The following is a 20,314-nucleotide window of genomic DNA, read 5'->3' as shown; positions in this document are numbered from 1 at the left end:
TCTTCACATCCTTTGCACTGTGTACCTCCTGCTAAAATAGTCACAGCCTATTTCCCTGCCCCACAATGTTGGAGTCAGCCATGTAGTTTTCTCAGGCCGAGGGGATACCAGAGGGCATGATGCGAGCAGAGACTCCACTGTACCTTTCTGGTTTGGTTTTGGCTTTGTGCTCCCATGAGACACCACGAGAAAAGCATGCCCCAAGTAGCTCCTTCAGCCTGGGACATGAGGAGCAGACTTGCACCCAGCCTGCAGCCCAACCCAGCTCGCCTACCACCTGAAACAGAGCCATCCCAGCCAACATAAATTTGTGAGTGAGGAACACACACACACACACACACACACACACACACACACACACACACAAAATGTGTGCATTTGTGCACCATGACAACTTGAGGACTGTTTGTTACACAGCATCACTGCAGCAACAGCTGACCACTACAAGAAGGGAAGGTTGCCGACCTCACTGCGACACTACTAGAAGGAAGGAGAGGCGACTGGCCATGCGACAGCAGCGTCTACTATGCACACACCCCCTCTCCTCTGTTGTAGCAGAAGCACTAGGAATTGGGTGAGGCTTCCTTCCTTCCTGAGTTTCCAGTCTTCTCCTCTATCTCAGAGACAACAGGTAGATAACACAGTCTGCCATGTTCTGGATTTATCCGTGTGCCATCCCCACCTATTCGTCTCTCAACTATAAGCTCCTAGAGAGCAAAGACCATGTCCTGAGCGTTTCACGTCCACCACGGCATGTAAGAGAGCACCAGGCACTTCAGTGACTTGATAAGTGCTCATTAGATTGAGAAGAACAGATGGGGTCCGTCCCAAGGATGACAAACATCGCTCAGAAATGGTGAGATCAGTGCCAGGGCTGAACCATTAAGCCACAGGGGTGACCTCTGAGCCACCGCCTCCTCCATCACGAGGCGTCATCAGTTCTCGGGGGCTCCCCCGCCTGAGGACACCCTTAAAGAAGGTCCGGCAGGAGACACGTCTGCAGAGACGACCCAGAAAGTACACAGGAGGCACCCACCAAGTGCTGGCCCGGCTCCAGGAGCGGCACGGGTGACACCATACAGGGTGGCTGGAAAGACCCACGGGAGGACGGGCACCTACCTGAGAGCTGGGCGGGGCAACCAGATTGATTCCCGCAGGCGCAGCCAGTGCTCCTGAGGGTGGGCCCATGGCAGAGGCGATGACTCTATATGGAGAGCCCAGGGCATTGAGGGGCGTCCCCACCGCGCTCAGAGTCCGTGGGGCACTCACAGGGGTGTCCGTGTAGTTGGGGTGGCTGTCCATTGGCTTCCCTGTGGACAAGGCTGTCAATGGGCTCATAGACGTGGAGCTGGAGTGGCCGGGGGAGCCTGGAAAGAGAAGAGCAAAGGTGGTGGGAGACTGGGGGGCACAGAGTGGCCCCTGTGAGGACAGAGACCACCCCCAGCTTGTTTCCCGTGCCCTTCCCCGCCTTCCAGCCCCACTGCATATCCGTGAACCCCAGGCATTCACACCCCCACTAAGCGCATAGAATAAAGGCAAATGAAGAAGAGAGAGGGAGAGGGCCTTCTCTAGGACAGAACATCACTCACTCATGTGCGGTGAACGTTGACTGAGGTACAGGTACTATGCCAGGTGCTGGGGTTTCAGAGCCCGGGAGAACCCCGTCCCTGCCATCAGGGGTCATGTTCCGCCATGACAACGGGGCAGCAGACGCTGTTGTCACGCCCTCGACTGCCCGTATCTTTCGCAGCTTTGTGCCTATAGAGTCCTTGCCCTGCCTGTCTCTACCGCACGGGGCTTTGTCAGCCCTCAGGGAAGAAGACGCAGGATGGCCGTGCGTGGCTTGATGGCCACAGGAGCCCAGGAAGGCAAGGGCGCACAGGCCTGCCCAGACCCTTTCTACCTCGAGGCCCAGGGAGCTGTGGTTCCAGGTGTCCACGGAACAGCCCCTGGGCACGTGGTTGTCTGGTACCATTTTTCCCAGGCTGAGCTGACTCCAAGCTCCCTGAGGGTCAGTCCCAGCTCAAGATGACAGAGAAGGAGGGTGCCCCACTGTCATCTGAGGCGCCCAGCACGGAACACGCTCTCCCTAAGAGGGGAGCTCTACACCTCAGGATCTGAGCAGCAAAGAAGAGACTGGAAAAATGATAGGGCAGCCCACCCGTGTCACAGAGCTACTTCCTTGTGTGGTCTCTTGAGTACCTACTACGTGCAGGGTGCTCTAAGTCTTGGGAGATATCAGGGGCCACTAAGGGTAGTGTTAGGAGCAAGATACGTGGGGGGGGGGGCGGGGGGGGACATGCCCCCTTTGAATGCTGGGGGCAGCAAAGCACGTCAGAAGTGCACCTGGAGAACTATTCTTTTTTTATTATGGAGATATCATTGACACGCAACATTGTATTCGTTTCAGGGGCAAAACCGAATGATTCGGTATTTGTTTATACTGCAAAATGATCACCCTTAAAAAGACCAGTTAACATCCGTCACCACACACAGTTGGAAATGGTTTTTCTTGTTGGTTGTTTTTTTTTTTTTTAATGTTTTATTTGTTTTTGAGAGACGGAGACGAGCGTGAGCAGAGGGAGACGCAGAAAAGGAAACAGGCTCCGGGCTCCAGGCTCTGCGCCGACCCCGACGCGGGGCTCGAACCCACGAACCGCGAGATCACGATCTGAGCCGAAGTCAGACACTCAACCGACTGAGCCGCCCTGAATGGTTTGGTTTTTTTTTTTTTTTTCTTGTGATGAGAACTTTTAAGATCTACTCCCAGCAACTTTCAAATATAGGGTACAGTACTATTAACTATAGTCGCCGTGCTGGACATCACATCCCAAGAACTTACTTATTTTGTGACTAGAAGTTTGTACCTTTTCACTCCCTTCACCCATTTCTCCCGCCCCTATCCCTACCTCTGGCAACCACCAATCTGATCTCTGGCGTATGAGCTCAGTGTGTTTTCATTATTATTATTAGATTCCACATAAGTGAGATCATACAGGATCTGGCTTCCTCTGTCCGACTTACCTCACTTGGGCGTAGTCCCCCAAGGTCCGTCCGTGTTGTCACAGACGACAAGAGTTCACTCTTTCTGATGGCAGAATAATACTCCATCACATACACAACTTTTATCCGCTCATTGATGACACCTAGGTTACTTCCACATCTTGGGGATTGTAAATAATGCTGCAGTGAACACGGGGGTCGATACACTTCCTTGAGCTCATGTTTTCTCTGTGCAAAGACTCTTAAACATAAATATTCCACTGGAAAAAATGTCAGCCTAGAGTTTCTCTTGAGCTTCTGCGAACACGCCTAAGGTCTCTCTGGGGGGAGAACAGCCAGTCCCACGTCCAAGGAAGCTCTGACCCTCCTGTCATCCTACCCGGGGAGTCTCCATCAGGGACAAATGTCTCATTAACAGATAAATCCCAATCACCCTGTTCTAAGCAGCACAGCTGATGGGGGCGGGGGGTGCCTGGGCAGCCCAGTCGGTTAAGCATCCAGCTTCCACTCAGGTCATGATCTCACCGTTCGTGAGTTCAAGCCCCGCGTCGGGCTCTGTGCTGACAGCTCAGAGCTTGGAGCCCGCTTCGGATTCTGGGTCTCCCTCTCTCTCTGCCCCTCTTCTGCTCCCACTCTGTCTCTCTCTCTCTCTCAAAAATAAATAAACATTAAAAAAAATTAAGTAGCACGGCTGAGGATGAATCACTTTCCAGGGGTCCACAGAGGAGTGGCAAAGGGGTTCAAATGAACAGGTTGGACACTTACCACCTATCCTGAATAGCATTAGGCAAATTCCATGCGTTAACTCACTTCCTCCTGACGATAAGCCTGTGGGGACCATTTCAGGGGCTCAGCCTCCCCCCACCCCCAAGCTGCTCTCTGTTCCAGGATGATGTGCTCTCCTCTCCATTTCCATGACGTTCTTATTCCTCCTTCAAGGTCTAAGTCAAGTGTCCCCTCCTCCAGGAAGACTTCCCTGGTGTTCCCAGACTCGTCTGATGCCCTTTTCTGTTTTCTAATAATAGCCTGTGTTTACTCCTATCCTAGCACTGATTCCACTGTGTCGCCATATTTGTTTATTGCCCTGGCTTTTCCACTTAACCGAGAGAAGGGGAGAAGTGTCCATTTTCGCGTCCCCACCCCTAGCGTGGTACCCGGCGCTGCCCAGGGGATAAGTGATAGAGCCTAGATTCGAATTGTCAGTTTGAAACCCACGCTGCCCCCGGTCTGTGTTGGCAAGGACAGCAAGGATGACTGGGAGAGCCACCATATCGCAAAGTGCAAGATGACTCAATTACGAAGTGATCTCAAGCTGCAAGTTTATCTGAAGGAGAGGGAGAAAAGGGCAGCTTCCAAGAACTCAAGCCGGAAAAACCAAAAATCTTCCCAGATGGCCACTGATTGGAAAGAACAATTTTAGACTCTTCTGAGGCCCAGGAAGGCTGTGACATTCACAGAGGCCAACGTATATCTTGAGCCTGTTACTAAGATAACATGTGACAGGTGAGTTGGAAGCCAGCCTGTCTTGACGGGCCAGGAGCCCTGCTCTCCGCTGGGACAGCGGCCGTCCGACCCCCTGGCCGTTCCCTTCCGGCTTCGGCTTCAGACCAAAGGACCCCGCAACTCTCCTTTTTACTCTGCTTGCGTGGGTCCCAGAGAGTCTGTGCCTTGTCACTTCTGCACCCCGACAGCAGGCCCAGAGCCGTGGGACAGACAGGAACACTACTTAGCTTCACACCCGCATCAACCCAAGAGCTCCCGAGGTGTGCCGCCTGTAACGCAGTGGTGAGGGACACCTTCGGGGGTATTTTAAGTGGGTGTGGGTGTCAAAATATTAAGAGTTTAAGAATTACTTTTACTGTTTCCTTCTATTTATAGCAGGTGACTGGGCTTCTATTTTTGTACAAGATTGCCTTTCTAAAAATAGCTATTTAAGTTTTCAAAAAGAGAGTGAACTGACCTAGGACAAAGGATACTCGGTCCGGAGAAAGATCACGGGAAGTGTGTGCAGAGGGAATGACGGGTAAGGGAAACACAGACCTGCACAAAAAATACAGAAAACGTGGACTTTGGGGAACTCACAAGTTGTTCCAGGAATAAAAGGAGATGAGCTGAGAGCGATTGAAATTAAAAGTATATTGCTTTTGGGGTGCCTGGGTGGTTCAGTCGGTTAAGCAGCCAACTTTGGCTCAGGTCATGATCTCGCGGTCCGTGAGTTCAAGCCCTGCGTCGGGCTCTATGCAGACAGCTCAGAGCCTGGAGCCTGTTTCAGATTCTGTGTCTCCCTCTCTCTGACCCTCCCCTGTTCATGCTCTGTCTCTCCCTGTCTCAAAAATAAATAAAAAGTTAAAAAAATTTTTTTAAAGTATATTGCTTTTATTGTTAATAATAATAATAATAATATTAGGACAATCGGAATATACCATGATGCTCTGAATGGTGTGTGGCTGGGACGCCTGGGGGGCTCAGTTGGGTAAGCGTCCAGCTTCGGCTCAGGTCACGATCTCATGGTTTGTGGGTTCGAGCCCCGCGTCGGGCTCTGTGCCGACAGCTCGGAGCCCGGAGCCTGTTTCAGATTCTGTGTCTCCCTCTCTCTCTGCCCCTCCCCCACTCATGCTCTGTCTCTGTCTCTCAAAAATAAATAATCATTGAAAAAAATTAAAAAAAAAAAGAATGGTGCATGGCTGAGACAGAATGAAATAGAGTTAAAGCTTGGTTTGCAACGGCCTTAAATATGGCGTGTTTCTGCTGAGTCAGTGACCCAGAAGAGGTGGTCTATTTTAAAGCTACATTTAACAAAAAAGAAATTCGCCCAGCATCGGGCCCCAGGCTGCCAGCCTGACGGCACAGAGCCTGTTTGGGATTCTCTCTCTCTCTCTCTCTCTCTCTCTCTCTCTCTCAAAATAAAACAAATAAACTTAAAAAATTTTTTTTCAATAAAATTCACAAAGACAGATACATCTTACGCGATCCCATTTTGGCTCTTTGCCTCTCCCATGACCCAGTGGCTCTTAGACATGAATAGCTTTGTTTTTAGAAGAGGTGGAAAGAGGGGCGCCTGGGTGGCTCAGTCAGTTAAGCATCTGACTTCAGCTCAGGTCATGATCTCGCGGTTCACGGGTTTGAGCCCCGTGTCGGGTTCTGTGGTGACAGCTCCAAGCCTGGAGCCTGCTTGGGATTCTGTGTCTCCTTCTCTCTCTGCCCCTCGCCTGTTGATGCTCTGTCTCTCCCTCTCAAAAATGAACATTAAATTTTTTTTTTTTTGAAAAAGAAAAAGAAGTAGAGAGAAAGCCTCTGATGACGAAGTGTTTCCCAATGGAAAATTAACCCGTTCTCACAGACAGACACCAGAGCACAGCTGTTGATGGCACTTTTACCGGCTTCCCTCCCTCTCTTTCCATTTCCTCATAGCCACAGGGGAGCCACAGCCAAAAGGTACTAGACGGCTTCCAGAAACCTGGTTTCTCGTCCAGATCCAAAGTCACGGTTTCCTCTAGTGTCTCCCTCTTGCCCCTTCAGCCCCGTCCGCCCTGGCCCCCGCCCCGCCCCCCCACAGCCCTGCTTGCTCCCTGACCCTACACCCTCCTAATCTTCTTTAGCCATAGCCAGATTGTGCCCAATGCCCGATGCCAGGGAAATGCACAAACCCTCTACTCCGCAGAGTTGATTCTCTTTGCTCCGGCGATGACTTTTTGAAATAAAACCTCACTCATCTGACGGGAAAGGGCTAGTGCGTTTTCCCAGGAATTTCCGTTCTCTGTTGGCCAGACACTTAAGAAAAATCTTTCATATTTCTGGGCCTCATTCTGCCCAGGGGTCTCCAAGACCCCTCCCAGCCCTGCTCCACGCACATGGGCGGTAGGAGACGGCCCACGGGCATCTCAAAGACGAAGGGTGGGTCCCAGTGATCTGACATGGTCTGGGTCTGGACCACTTTCCGAGGGGCCCCTGCTTTCGGCAACTGGACAGCGTTAGACCTTCGGTCTGAGATGCTGAGTGTCACCAGCAATCGAAGCTGTTCGGGGCACATACGCTGTGATGATTGCAATGATTGCTGAGGTCGGTGTGTGCCTCGCGGCACGACGGCGTCCGGAATGCAGCCCGTGCACGATATAAGACTCCGAAGCCAAAAAGTCCCAGGCCGGATTGAAGGCTGCACCTCTGTCCGGTCCCATAAACTTGAGCAAGGAAGCTGACCTCTCTGAACCACAGTTTTCTCACCCGAAACGGAGGCACACATGCCTACCTCATCGGACTGCGGGCAGCACCTGGGAGTACGGCCCCTGGGGTAGCAGGTGCAATAATTCACCATCCAGTAGATGCTGTGAGGGAGGGCTGTGTCTGGCTCGAGGGCCATTATAGAAGATTATGTACGTGGAGGGCTTAGCCCAAGCCAGCCCAACAGTTAATGCTCTATTAAGGATGGTCCTTGCCATACGCTGGTAAGGACATACCAGTTGTTTACAATATCGAATTTTCTGGATTGGCTAGTAAATAGCCACTGCTCTGAGCCCGGAGCACCCCTGTCCCCCCCGGCCACTCCACCCTTCCCCCAGCATCCCCCAGATCACCCCGTAATCGAGCCTGGCACAAACAGGTCCTCCACACGACCTCCAATCTGACTGTCTGCTGCCCTACTGGATGTTACACACTTTTCATTTCTATCCCTTGCTGCTAACGACTGCCATTGTGGTGCCCAGCACTGTGCCTGGAACACAGCAGACGCTCAAAACATACTAGACAACGGGATGGGATTGGCATTGGGATAATTTTTTGTTAGTGAGTAGAACTATATAGAGTCCATCAATAGAAATTCCTTGCATAGGGGCACCTGGATGGCTCAGCTGGCTAAGCGACTGACTCTTGACTTTGGTTCAGGTTATGCTCTCACGATTCCTGAGATTGAGCCCTGTGTAGGGTTCTGCGCTGACAGCACAGAGCCCGCTTGGGATTCTCTCTCTCCTCCTTCTCCAACCCTCCCCACCTCCCACTCTCTCTCTCTCTCTCTCTCTCTCTCTCTCAAAATAAATACATAAAATTAAAAAAAGAAGAGAAATTACTTGCATAAGAAATCTACGTCCCTGGTGTTTACCAAAAGTAAAATCTCTGAGTAAGGAATTGCACGTGTGTGTTGGGGGGAACAGGGGGGCCTTTGAGAAAGAGAAGTCCCGGGGACCCAGAAGGACGGAATTCTTAGCAAGGTGAGGAAGTTGCTTAGCAACTCATCCTCAGCCAATGGAAGGAAAATGTCAAGCATGCGTCTTTCTGATTGGCCAGACAAGGGAGCGAATGGCTTGGTGTTTCCACCCCTTTGCTGCCGGCCCACTAACAAGCCTCTGCCGGATGGAATGAAAAGTTGTAATGAACCACTGGCACTGGTTAATACACACCCACAGGGAAGGGGACGGAGGTGAAGATGTGCTATTTCTGAGAGTCAGGACTCTCCATTTGAAATCAAAGGAGCATGGCAGGGCCCAGGCCCGTGTAACTCCCTCCCACTGGGTCGCAAGCGACCACGCACACCCAAGCCCGGCGCCTTGTCTCTAGCGGAGAGACACGGTGCACGAGCCCCAGGATCGCAGACCGGTCAGACAGCCGGCTCATTCTTCCCAGCCTAAGGGAAACTTACTCACACATCCTTTCCCCTCTTGGCTCCTAACACACAGGCAGGCTGCTGAACGAGGTGGGCAGAGGCCTGCTACCGAGGCCACTTTAACTGACACTTTAATCACCACCTCCTTCGATGACTAACAGACAAACAACAACAACAGATCATATTCATTGAGCACGTGCCACAAGCCAGACATGATTCTCAACACGTTACGTATATGGACGCATTGCATCCCTACAAGCCCTGTTAAGGTTGGGATGCTTCTTCCTACTGGACAAAGGCAAAAGCGAGGAGACAGATTAAATACAGCCCCCGAGGGAATGGGACTAGGAAGTTAGACAAGTGGCACCTGAACGGATGAACGGCGAAGGGAAAGCAGGGGATCCGCAGCCCCACCACGTGTCCCCTGCTCCGCAAGTCCCCCGACCAGCTGTACAGACAGCTCTCCCCGCCCTCCCCACCCCGACTTGAGGCCTCACTCTAGACTTTGACTTTGATCCTGGCACTTTTTTTTTTTTAATTAAAGATTTTATTTTTTTTAAGTAACCTCAACACCCAACGTGAGGCTCGAACTCACAACCCCGGGATCAAGAATCACGTGCTCCACCAATCGAGCCAGCCAGGAGCCCCCTGACACTGGCACATTCTAAGATACTCACCATCCCGACTCTGGCCCCTCACGGCTCCAAGCTGGCCAGGGCTCCCTTCAGCAGGGTCCCAGCTCAGCCTGACCTTTTCCCCTCCCTTCTTCGGTAGAAGGGGTGCTCAGTGCCACCAAGCTGGTACACATTTCTGACATTTGAGTCATGATCAGTGTGTTCAAAAGCACCGGCATGTAAACCTCAGCCCTTCACAGCCACCCTGACACTGGGCAGAAAGGTGTTTTACAGGCACAGAGCTCGACATTTTAGCAGGTGCCAACCCCAAGGTGGGGGACACTGAACTCCTAGGGAATGAGGAGCAGAAGCAGAAGGCACATCTTTCAAGGAGAAGCCTTCTCTGCTACCGAAGCATTTTCTGGGTTTCTCAACAGGGGAGAACAAGGGAACGTGATAGAAGTGGAGAGTGTGTGTGAGAAGGGGCTCAGCGCCCTGGCCGCAATGTGAGGACCCAAAGACCAGGGGCTGATCCCTCGCCTGCCCTCCGCCCTCCCATCTTTCAGAGCCTCCTAGGACAGCTCCTCACGCTTCCTGCTGTCCCTGAAGGGGGGCTCCTGGCTGTTTTGGGGGGGGGGGGGAAGGGGTTGCTTCCTCTGGTGCTTGGAGGAGGGGGAGGGCCCTGTGATATCCCTTCCTCCCTCTTCCTCCCCTCCGCTCCCTTCCCGTGCCCGCCCCCCCCTTCTGCCCCACCTCCCCTAAAATCCGCAGAGATGGAGGTAGTGAAAAGCAGGCAAAGACCGATCATCAGCCTCATTATTACCAGCATTATATATAATTATAGCAAAACCTTACTCATTTTGATCAATTGAGAGAAAAAAAATCAGTCTCAGTTCGTGACAAGTTGGCAGATTACTTTTAAATTACAATTTTCTTACTTCCAAGTAACACACGGGAAGAGTTTGTATTTCGAGTCCCACAAGCTAATGGTTATGAAGTGGAGATTTTATAAAATCTGCTTTAAAAAGGCTTTTGTAATTAACACCCCGTTAATATGCTAATGACGCTCCTTTAGCCTTTTTAAATTGCTTGAAAACAGATGTAACTTAAATGGGGCAACATTGCTAGCATCTTATTTGCCCCACAAACCCTTCTTTGTTTTTTATTTACTTATTATTATTATTATTTTTTTTTTTTGGTGAATGAGCCAATAGAAACTAGTTCATACCAGGACCAATTTAATCACCTTTCCAAATTAATTGGGTCATAAATTAATAAGGCAATATTGTTTGGGCTCAGAAACCAGACTTTCAGGACTCAAAGAACCACCGCATTTTAGAGAGAAGAGACAATGATCGCTGAGAGGTTGCCCAACTCGCTCAAGGCCGAAACACTGGGTCTTCTGACTGCCAGGTTCAAGGTCATTCCCTGTACCAGGTAGCATCTTGCACTCATTAACTGTGCACTACTTATTTCCACGTCAGTTATTGGCTCGGGCAGTCAAAAATATATTCATTGAGTGCCTACTATGTGCCAGACCCCAGGCGAGGCGCTACGGACAGAGTGGTCCCTCCTGGGGCCCACTGCTTATTTCGTGTAAGCTTCAAACGGACTCAGAGTAGTCGCTAAGGCAGAAATCATCCCCATTCTACAGATTTAGAAAAACACGTTCAGAATGATAAAGTGACCTTTTCAAGCGCGTGTTGTGAATCATTAAAGACCTAGAATGTGAGTTTGGTCTAGCACAATTTCTGCCAACTTTTCTGCATGTAATTAATGGCATTTTGCTTGCATCCCACCTTTCCCACTCAGGACCAAGTTATGAACCTTGATGGTGCAGGTGGAGATCATGCTGTCTCTAACTCCTAAGAGGGACCTGGGGATCCTGGAGCAGGCGCTCCGCTAACAAGGAACACGGCCTGTCCCTTTAAACCAGTCCCACATACTGGTTCACAGCACACCACTTTGGTCCACCAGGACACTGCCATGAGTGGTTCAGGCATTTGCTGAGGGCGCTCCCTCCTCACCCCTTGTTCCTAGAATCCTTGAACATCAATTTACTCCACCTCCAGCTCTCGAACCCACTCCCTGTTTCTGTCTCTCTGGACTTCTTTTTCAGATATGCTCTCCCTGATCTCTAAATATGGATGGACTTCTAAAGACTGCAGTCTTCTTGGGGCACCTGGGTGGCTCAGTCGGTTAAGATCCGACTTCAGCTCAGGTCATGATCTCACGGTTTGTGGGTTTAAGCCCCACGTCAGGCTCTGTGCTGACAGCTCAGAGCCTGGAGCCTCCTTCGGATTATGTGTCTCCCTCTCTCTCTGCCTCTCCCCCACTCATGCTCTCTCCCTCTCTCTCTCACTCAAAAATAAATAAACATCTCTCTCTCTCTCTCAAAAATAAATAAACATTAAAAAAATTCTTTTAAAAGACTACAGTCATCTTAAAATATAGTGAATAACATCCCTGGTGCAATGTGGTCATTCATATCAATGTTATCATAGCATCATTTGTTCTCAGGTACTAAATACCTAAATTCCTTGGACCCATCCACTGAACCCCAGTCCCAAGAAACATGTCGAGAAATAATTCATCTCCAAACGTATGCAGATTTCAGAGCTTGTAACTAGTTTATCGTTCCTTCAGGACAGGAGATGAATTCTAGCTCTCCTCATCCGGCAAACCCTTGCACAAGCCAGATACTCAGCCAGTGTGCACTGAACAAGGGACTGGAATTCCCAGAACAGTCTAGAATATTCTCTCCCTGATGACGATCTCTAACCTTTGCTCTGCTCCCCTCATCGCTGGGACTGAGCAAACACAGGTACCTTGAGCCCCAAAGTCTCCAAGAGACTGCTTCTCCATGACACTAATGACCAGCAAAGGAGGGACAAAGGAATGCTGAGTCACAGAAATGAAACTCAGGCAAACCAGCCCGGAAGAAACATCCCGACATACGTGTTAAGCACTTTCGTGGCCACTCCTCTGACTTCTTCTAAACGCTTTCTGAATTAAAGATCACAAGCTTTTCCATTTTTTTTTTTTTAAGTTCAGATGCTGAATTCTGAAACGCCATCAAGAATTTGAGCTTGATTTCGAACCTAGAAACTTCCTGTCTCCCTTCCCCTCTCTCAGTCACAGCGTCTGATAAAGGCAGCAGGGCAGGCCAGGTTGTCTGATGACTCATCAGAGTCACTGGCCTGGGGCCAGGGTCTCCTGAAGACTGGAGGGGCTGGAGGTCCCCCGTCAGGGCTCTCTTCCTGCCAGATCTCAGAGCGCTTGCCCTAGAACGATTTGCTAAAACAGAACTTTCGGTAACAGGCACAGCATCCACGTACTTTGCTTTGTCAGCACCTTGTGGTTGTGCCGTCTGATGCTTTCAGAGCAGGCACACCTCCCCGAAGAAAAAGCAACGTACTTTAGAACTACAGTGTCCAAATTTTCTGAAATGGAAAAGGGGACACCAGGTGTCCACGACTTGTCCAGGCTTTCTTTTATTAACCCTTGCACTGCAGACAGTTAACACTGACCCTACGTGGTGAGTAGTACTATTTTACCAAGGGGCGGGAGGGCTCTCTGTGGCTTCCCCGTCCCCCCCCTTTCCTGCCACCCAGATGGCCCCCAGGGGGCTCAGCGGAACCCAGCCTGAAGACCACAAGAAGCTTCCTGGGGAAGCCACACCTGCTTCCCCAAGCGTCCTCACCTGTGACTAAGGGGCCGCCCTCATGACCCACAGGCCCCTCTGTCTAGCTCTGAGGATGGCACTCTGTGGCAGGGAGGCTGGGGGAAGGGCTGTTCAGAGCTGACGATCGCAACCACTGCAAACCGGAGAACATTCAGAAATGGTAATAACACTTCTCCAGAAGGATCCCCTAGGGGTCAGCAAACATCCTGAGACACAGCACATCCCTGTGCCTTCGTTTATGCGACTTTAATTATGGCTGCTCTCCCACACACACCCCCACAGGAGCAGCAAAGACCCAAAGGTTTAGAATCTGGCTCTTCAGAGAACAAGTTTGCTGAATCGCACCCTAGAATGTAAAACTGGGTTCTACATGTTAGAATAAAGTGGGGTCCACCTAGAACTTTCTTTTTTCTTTTTTTCTTTCAAGGTTTATTTATTTTTGAAAGACTGAGAGAGAGAGAGAGCACGCACGAGTGCAAGCAGGGGAGGAGGAGAGAGAGAGAGAGGGAGACACAGAATCTGAAGCAGTCTCCAGGCTCCAAGCTGTCAGCACAGAGCCCGACGCGGGGCTTGAACCCATGAACCGCGAGATCATGACCTGAGCCGAAGTCGGACGCTTAACCGACTGAGCCACCCAGGCGCCCCTCACCTGGAACATTTTTTGGATTTTTGTTTTCTTCGTCTCTTCACGTGCCCGGTCCCCCTGCCCCCACCCCATCATTTATTCATTGCTGCAATTATGCACGGTCCAAGAGATACATTGTGATCCCTAAGAAAGTTGTCAAGGGCAAAGAGTAAGATCTGAATATGGTAGTTGTTGTTCTCATATAGAATTCACCCATTGGTGGCAGATCTGGGACTCCCATCTCCCCACCCCACCCTCCCTCCACTCTACCCCTCCCCCACCCCAGCAAGCGCAACACGGGGCTTGACCCCAGCAGCCCTGGCACCTGCCTGGATTTGGATCCTGGGTCCGCCCCATATCAGCCAGCTGATCTTGAGCAGTTTACTAAACCTCCCCGAGGCTCTACATTCCCATCCGTGAAATGGGGATGGCGATAATAGTGCCCTACCTCCAGGGATGCTTGACAATATTAAATGAGATGGTGCTTGTAATGCCCGGGGTAGGAGGGTCCGGCACATAGTAGGTGCCTAACAAACATGAGCTATTACTCTCACTCGTTTCTGAAGCTCACCGAGCCAGGACCCGGATCAGTCTCCTGAGAGCCACCCAAAGCCAGGCGCCCTAGAAAATAAGCGACTGCCCTCCCTGGGTCTGTGGGTCTTCTCCTTTCAGACAAGAAGGGAAAAGAGCAGCTTCCTCTGGAAGCCTCCGGCAACCCAGCCACCCAGTCGTGGTGGCAAAGTTCTCCGTAGATACAGAAGCTACATAATGAGGGGAAGGAAGAGGTGGAGAATTTAGATAACTCTTTGCACAATTTCTTTCCCCGGTTGCTATTCAGCTCTCTATCTCCTGGTAAGACTGTAAATGTTTCAGAAAATAGTTTACACTAAATATGTTCCTTCCTAAATCTCATAAACAGTTACTCCTTCCTACATAAACCCTAACCACTTACGTCCACGGTAAGGTCCCAATTAACCACCCACGCATTTGTGGAAGGGAAAAATATGTTCTGGCGCACGCATCCGTGCACGCACACTCACATACACACACACACACACACACACACACACACATCCTCTTATTGCCCCCCCCCCCAAACATACACATAGGCGTGTGCACACCCGTCCGCCCAACTCACCCCCCTCCTCTATGGCTACTCTTGGGTAAGAAGCCAGTGTTCTACACAAAGGGTCAGGGCCAGCGGGGCGGGACTCTTGCAAATCAGCCGGCCTCCAGGAGAAGCACCAGTTAATACTCCAGAGGTCCCCCGCTCCTGAGTGACTGCTGAGCTATCCCGGGTTCTTATTCCTCAACGGCCAGGGCCTGTGTCTGCAACCACTGGGCAGTGCCGAGGCTGGACTGGGCTCCTCACCCCAGCAAGGGGGTGCTGTGCCCCATAACTTCCCGGAGCGAGTCCGTGGCCCGTGAGGGGCAGCTCAGCAGAGCAAGGATTCTGGAGCCAGACCACCTGGGTTCAAATCCCTTGGCAGGGGGGGCGCCTGCGTGGCTCAGTCGGTGAAGCGTCCGACTCCGGCTCAGGTCATGATCTCGCCGTTCCCGAGTTCGAGCCCCGCGTCGGACTCTGTGCTGACAGCTCGGAGCCTGGAGCCTGCTTCGGATTCTGTGTCTCCCTCCCCAGCAGCCCCTCCTCCCTTCCCCCACTCGCTGTCTCTAGCTCTCAAAAATAAATAAACATTAAATCCCTGGCAGGGCTATTTTCTAGCTACAAGACCTTCAGCAATCTTACTGCGCCGTGCAATGCCTCAGTTTCCTCGTCTGTAATGGGAGTATGATAATCATGGGGGCTGCTCAGAAGGTTGTCGTGAGGACTGAACAAGCAGAGTGCAAAAGCTTACAAGGGTAGCTGGCCCTCAGTAAGAGCCACAGCCAGCGTGCTTGGTAACTGAAATGCGAGCCTCCCCCCCGCCCCCCATCTCCTTGTCACCCCGAGGATTACCGCACAATTGGATGGGGGAATTACAGGCTTTGCTTTGCCATCTTCTTAGAGGCAGCGACTGTCCCATCCAGGCAAACGGATCTCTTACTGAACAGCTGGCCCTCATCACGGGGCAGGGCGGGGAGCAGGGACGCTGGTACCTCTGTGAGGTCACAGCAGCCCAGGTAGTCGCCACCCTTAGGCCGGCTTGACCAGTCCCTTGTTCGCTGAGGGGCTGATGATCTCACATCTGGTGAGCATGGCCCCAGATGTCAACCCTCGTGCTGTTTCCCAAGGGTGACTTTGGGTCCCCAGAGAGCCTCACGCAAATCGCAGGAGCCCCCTGTGGTCCCATTTGCTCACACATGAAAAGGCAGGGGGTGTGCCAAATCACTGCATGTGTACAGGGTGGCTCTCCGCGTTGAGGGTGCAGGTGACAGCCACCGCAGTCCTCAGTTTCCCCCGTTCCTGGGGGTGGGGGGGGTCTCCCTCACCACGGGCAAGTTCTCAGACAGACCTCCCCAGAACGGGGGCTGAGCTTCCGCTCAGCGTTTCAGCAGCCTCTCCACGGGCGCGTGCAAACAAAATGGAAAACATCAACAGACCTAAACAAAATAACTCTTCTCCTCCCTCAGGAACCAGGAAAAGTCGCATCAGAGGGAGACAGTTCCGCAACCCGATTGCCCTCTTCCCCCATTACCGCATCCTATCAACCTCCACGGCTGCACTCTTGTGTTTCCTTTTATCTGAAACCTACTTACGCTCAATGAGCTCCCACCACGGTGAGAATCTGAACCCGCAAAGTGTGTGGGTCCTTGCGGTTTTAATTTTATTTGCCCAGATTCCTAATTCATTATTCGACAGGAATGTTTGATCTTTAAGTGAGTTTGTATGTGACTACCTTGAGCAAAATGCAGGGGATGAAAATAATAATTTTTATTAAGTACCAAATACATAGACAACACTTTATGACTGCTTTGTCAAGCGTGAGCACATTTAATTCTTCAGACAATACTCGGAGGCTGGGCTGCTCAACTCCATTCTAGTGATGAAGGCACTGAGGCTCAGAGAGGTTCAATATCTTGTGTAATATCACACAGCGAGTAAGTGAACCAAGTTCAGTTCTCTCTCGCTCTCTCTCTCTCTCTTGCCTTTTTTTTTTTTTTTTTTACTATATCAGATTGAAGGAGTATTAGTGTAAGTCTGAGTCAGGGCTTTTGTCTCCCATTCAATCCCACATAACCTTAGACTGTTCCCTGCCTTTTGGAGACCTCAGTTTCCACCTTGTAAAATGAGAGGTCTCAGAGGCTTTCTCCAGGTTCCTTAGGAAGGCTACCATTCCAAGATTCCAGTGGGCAGCCCCTGTTGAAGTTGGGGATAGACCTTCTTTCTGCAGCCTTTCTCTTAGCTCACTCCCTAGACCTTTCCACCTTCCACCCTGTCATTCGCTCCCACCGTCTCAGTGGCTGTCGTGAAGCCATGACCCCACAGACCTCGGGGCGCCCGAGAATCTCACAGACAAGCACTGAATTCAGAGGGAAAAGGAAAAAGTGTTTCTCAGCCGTGAAGGGGTCCAAGATGGGAGCTGAGAAGGCTCTTCACACCCAGGACCCAACTATAAACCGGAGATCAGATGTCCCGGCCGCAGCCTTGGCCACCACTCTGACTGGGTCATATCACAAGATTGGCCCCAATAAGTTAAACATCACCTCTTCCAGGAACATCTCTGTGGCCCCCCACCCTGTGCGTCCCAGCAACAGCTTCCTCCTGCCTCCAAAAGAGCACACAGCACGAAATATTATAATGTGCCTGTGTGATAAGCCTACCGTGTCTCCTTCGCATCTGTCTTCCTAGAGCCTAATACCATGCTTGGATCACAGAAACTACCCCCAGACACCCTGAATGAAGGAGCAAGCCCCCTGGCCCAGGCACCGCCGGGGCAGGGACCCCGTCCACCTTGCAATGCCCCTCCACGCCTCACAGAGGGTTCTGCTCAGCAATGTAGGCAAGCTTTACTCCCTAGCCCTCAGATGACTTGCCCGTCTGTCCACACAGGGGGTCGGGAGAGCAGGGACTCTTCAGTTTTCAAGACCTAACAAGAATTTCTGCTTTGTCCTGTCTGCCAGCATCCGCAGGGCAAACGCTTCTCTTCGGCTCCCGAGAACACAAGCTACATGCCACCAGCTGACAAGTGACAGGCCAGCTGGTCAGCTGGTGGTTCCATTTATTCAAAGCTGGGGCGGCTGGGCAGTTTCTGCCACTGAATCAAGGGAGTCTCGGGACTCCCGTGAAGGCAGCCCCTGTGAAGTGTGACCAAGCTGCCCTGCCTGGCTGGCAACTCGGATCTTCAGCTCCCCCCACCCCACACACACCCCCAGATCCCACCCTCAGAGTACAAGTCACAGCGGAGACCCTGGAAATGGCATTGGGGGCAGCAGCATGGAGGGGGCGCGAGGCTAGTAGCAAATCAAAAGGGAAGACCACAGAGGAAGGAAAACACAGCGGCAAATTAAAGTGCTACGTTTTCTTTGCAAAAATCCAATTACAGGGAGATCTGCTGTTCAATCACACCCTTGTTACGAAGTATCCCAGGGACCCTTACTAGATGGGTGAAGCCTTTTGGCTCACGCTTTTCTCACAAGTTGGATAATAGGTCCATCATAGTAATTCCCTTTGCCTCTTGCACTTTTCACACTGACACAAACACACCGGCTTCGAACAATGCTCTTATGCCGTCTCAGACAGATTCTCAAGCAGGTGGCTTAGAATATCCGCACACCCTCCCTTCGGCTCACTCATACTGCTCTGCCCAGATCCTCACCTCCGACCATCCCCTCTCCCTCCCTCCCTCCTGCACGCCCAGACACATTCACAGGGGAAACACACCACGAATGCACATCAACATACGTGCCCTCCTCCTGATGCGCGACCCTGCGCTCGTCTGCAGGGCCCGATCCCCTGGGGTCTGTCCGGCCAGGTCCCCCCCGCCCCCGCCCGCCCCGGGGGGCAGCCCAAGCGCAGTACTCACCGCCAAAGCCTGCGGGAAACTTCATGAAGTGAGAATAATTCCCATACATGGTTACTCTTCAGTTCATGTTCCTCGCTCTCTCGCTCGCTCGCTCGCTCGCTCACTCTCTCGCTCTCTCCCGCCTCTTCTGGAGAGCACGGCCTCCGGGGCTCCCGAGCGCAGCCGGGCTGCCTTCAACTTGGGCTAACAGGAGTGGTCATCGCTTCCTCGCAGCCCGGGCAGCTCGGGCTGGGCCAGCCCTCCGGGATTAGTCTGGAATCCGCCTGTCGCTCCGAGCGGCCACATAGCGCGGCAGCTGGTGCCTGTCAGTAACCACGCACAACGCGCCGCCGCCGCGCCCCGCCGCGCACGGGCTCCTGTTGCTGCTTGGATTCACACGGGGCTGGGCCGCGGAGCCTCCTATTATCCCCGGGAAGCAGATCGATGTGCGACCGCCCCCAGGGGGTCAGGGGAGGGAGGCGGCAGGGGCCGGGGCGGGGGGAACTCTTCAGGGGCCTCCTCCTTCACTCGCACCCACAAGAAAAAAAAAAATCAATGGGGTTTTATTCAAATGCCTTTTCTCACTCCGGCTTCTGTCCCGTCAGTCTGGCGCACTTGGTATTTGATCCGGGGAGGGGCGGAGGGGTGGGGGCCAAGAGAGAACAGGAGCCCCTTCCAAAAGCACGAGATCGGAAAAGGGCCAGACTGCATCCCCAGCTGTGGAAAAGTCAGCTAAAGCATCCCTTCGGGGTGGCCAGAAACATTTGTCTGGGCTGCAGCGGGGGCAGCGTGACAGGTGCAGTTGGGAGCCTGAGTTGTTTCCCACGGAAAATGTGCAAGTAGGGAGGGCGCCTTGGCTGGACGTGGCGGTCATTCGCTGAAGCGACGCAATCACCTTATATACCACTGTCATCGAGCCACCTGTTCAAAAAGCACCACGGAGTCCTCACCGAACCAGAGACTCTTGGGAGGGACGCGGCCACAAATCAAAGAGCCTAAGTATCCCTTTGCTGTTTGGATCTGTTACGCAGCTTTCCTGACAAGCCACTGCTTGAACACCTCTGGTAACGGCGAGCTCACTACCATCCCATTCCATTCCTGGACAGCTCTTACCGTAAGAAAGTTTTTTATTGAGCTGAAATCTGCCTTTTCTCTGCAGTTTCTGCCAACAGGCTCAGGGGTGATCCCTGAGCCACAGCAGAGGAGCCCATGGGGTCTTTCGCAGCGGCATCTTCTGCAAATTCACAGATAAATCTCCCGTGCCCATAATCGACTTCTCTAGACACTCTTGCCTCTTTCAACCCCTCCGTGTATCACCACGCATTCCAGCCTATTCACAACCTATTCTTTTTCTAGGAACGTACTCCAATTTATGGAGGCCCTCATGGAGGGGAAGGGGTTGGCCAGACTTGAATACAATACCTCAGATAGGATCCAGATCTTCTCCTCTCGGGGTCTGTCGGCAAGGTAGCAGAGGGGCTATCGGCACACCGCCAGGGGCATGGGCTGGGCTCTGAGGGGCTGAGACGCGATGAGAGGTTTGCCCCTGGCACCACATGGCACATAGAGATGCGAGCCCACTCAAGCCCCCACAGGAAAAAATCAAGATTCAAATGCTAAGAGAACCCAGAACAAAAACTTAAGAGTAAAGGCCCAGAGATGAGAAGAGGGAGGAGAAGGGCCAAGATGGGGATCAGAGCAAAAGTTGGTGGGGAAGGAAGAAGAGAGGTGAAGGCCGTCACCGAAGGCCGGTGCGCCTGGGGCTCCCTCGGGTGGGTGCCGGACTCAGAGCATGGGTTGAGAACCAGCATAGACACGGGCAGTGCAGAATACAGGAGGACTCTGCCTATA

The 20,314-nt window shown here is 52.1% G+C and overlaps 1 protein-coding gene across 5 annotated transcripts in view; it reads right to left on the bottom strand.

Annotated features, from left to right (window-relative positions):
• The window catches only part of RXRG (retinoid X receptor gamma), a 44,329-nt gene extending 25,449 nt beyond the window's left edge, over positions 1–18,880 (bottom strand). For 4 of the 5 annotated variants that reach the window (XM_047841530.1, XM_047841532.1, XM_047841533.1 and 1 more), the window contains exons 1-2: positions 15,478–15,548; positions 1,120–1,367 (exon numbers count right to left, since the gene is read on the bottom strand). In XM_047841530.1, coding sequence (XP_047697486.1) covers positions 1,120–1,367; positions 15,478–15,544 — 315 coding nt within the window. In that variant the 5' untranslated portion in view covers positions 15,545–15,548. Of the gene's footprint in view, positions 1–1,119; positions 1,368–15,477; positions 15,549–18,484 lie in introns of those variants that run through there. The other variant, XM_047841531.1, reaches the window with a different exon arrangement.
• Between the last annotated feature and the right edge of the window lie 1,434 nt (positions 18,881–20,314).

The sequence above is a fragment of the Prionailurus viverrinus genome, chromosome F1, assembly GCF_022837055.1.
Source record: "Prionailurus viverrinus isolate Anna chromosome F1, UM_Priviv_1.0, whole genome shotgun sequence".
Taxonomy (NCBI): Eukaryota; Metazoa; Chordata; class Mammalia; order Carnivora; family Felidae; genus Prionailurus; species Prionailurus viverrinus.
This window is presented reverse-complemented; position numbering and strand designations above follow the sequence as displayed.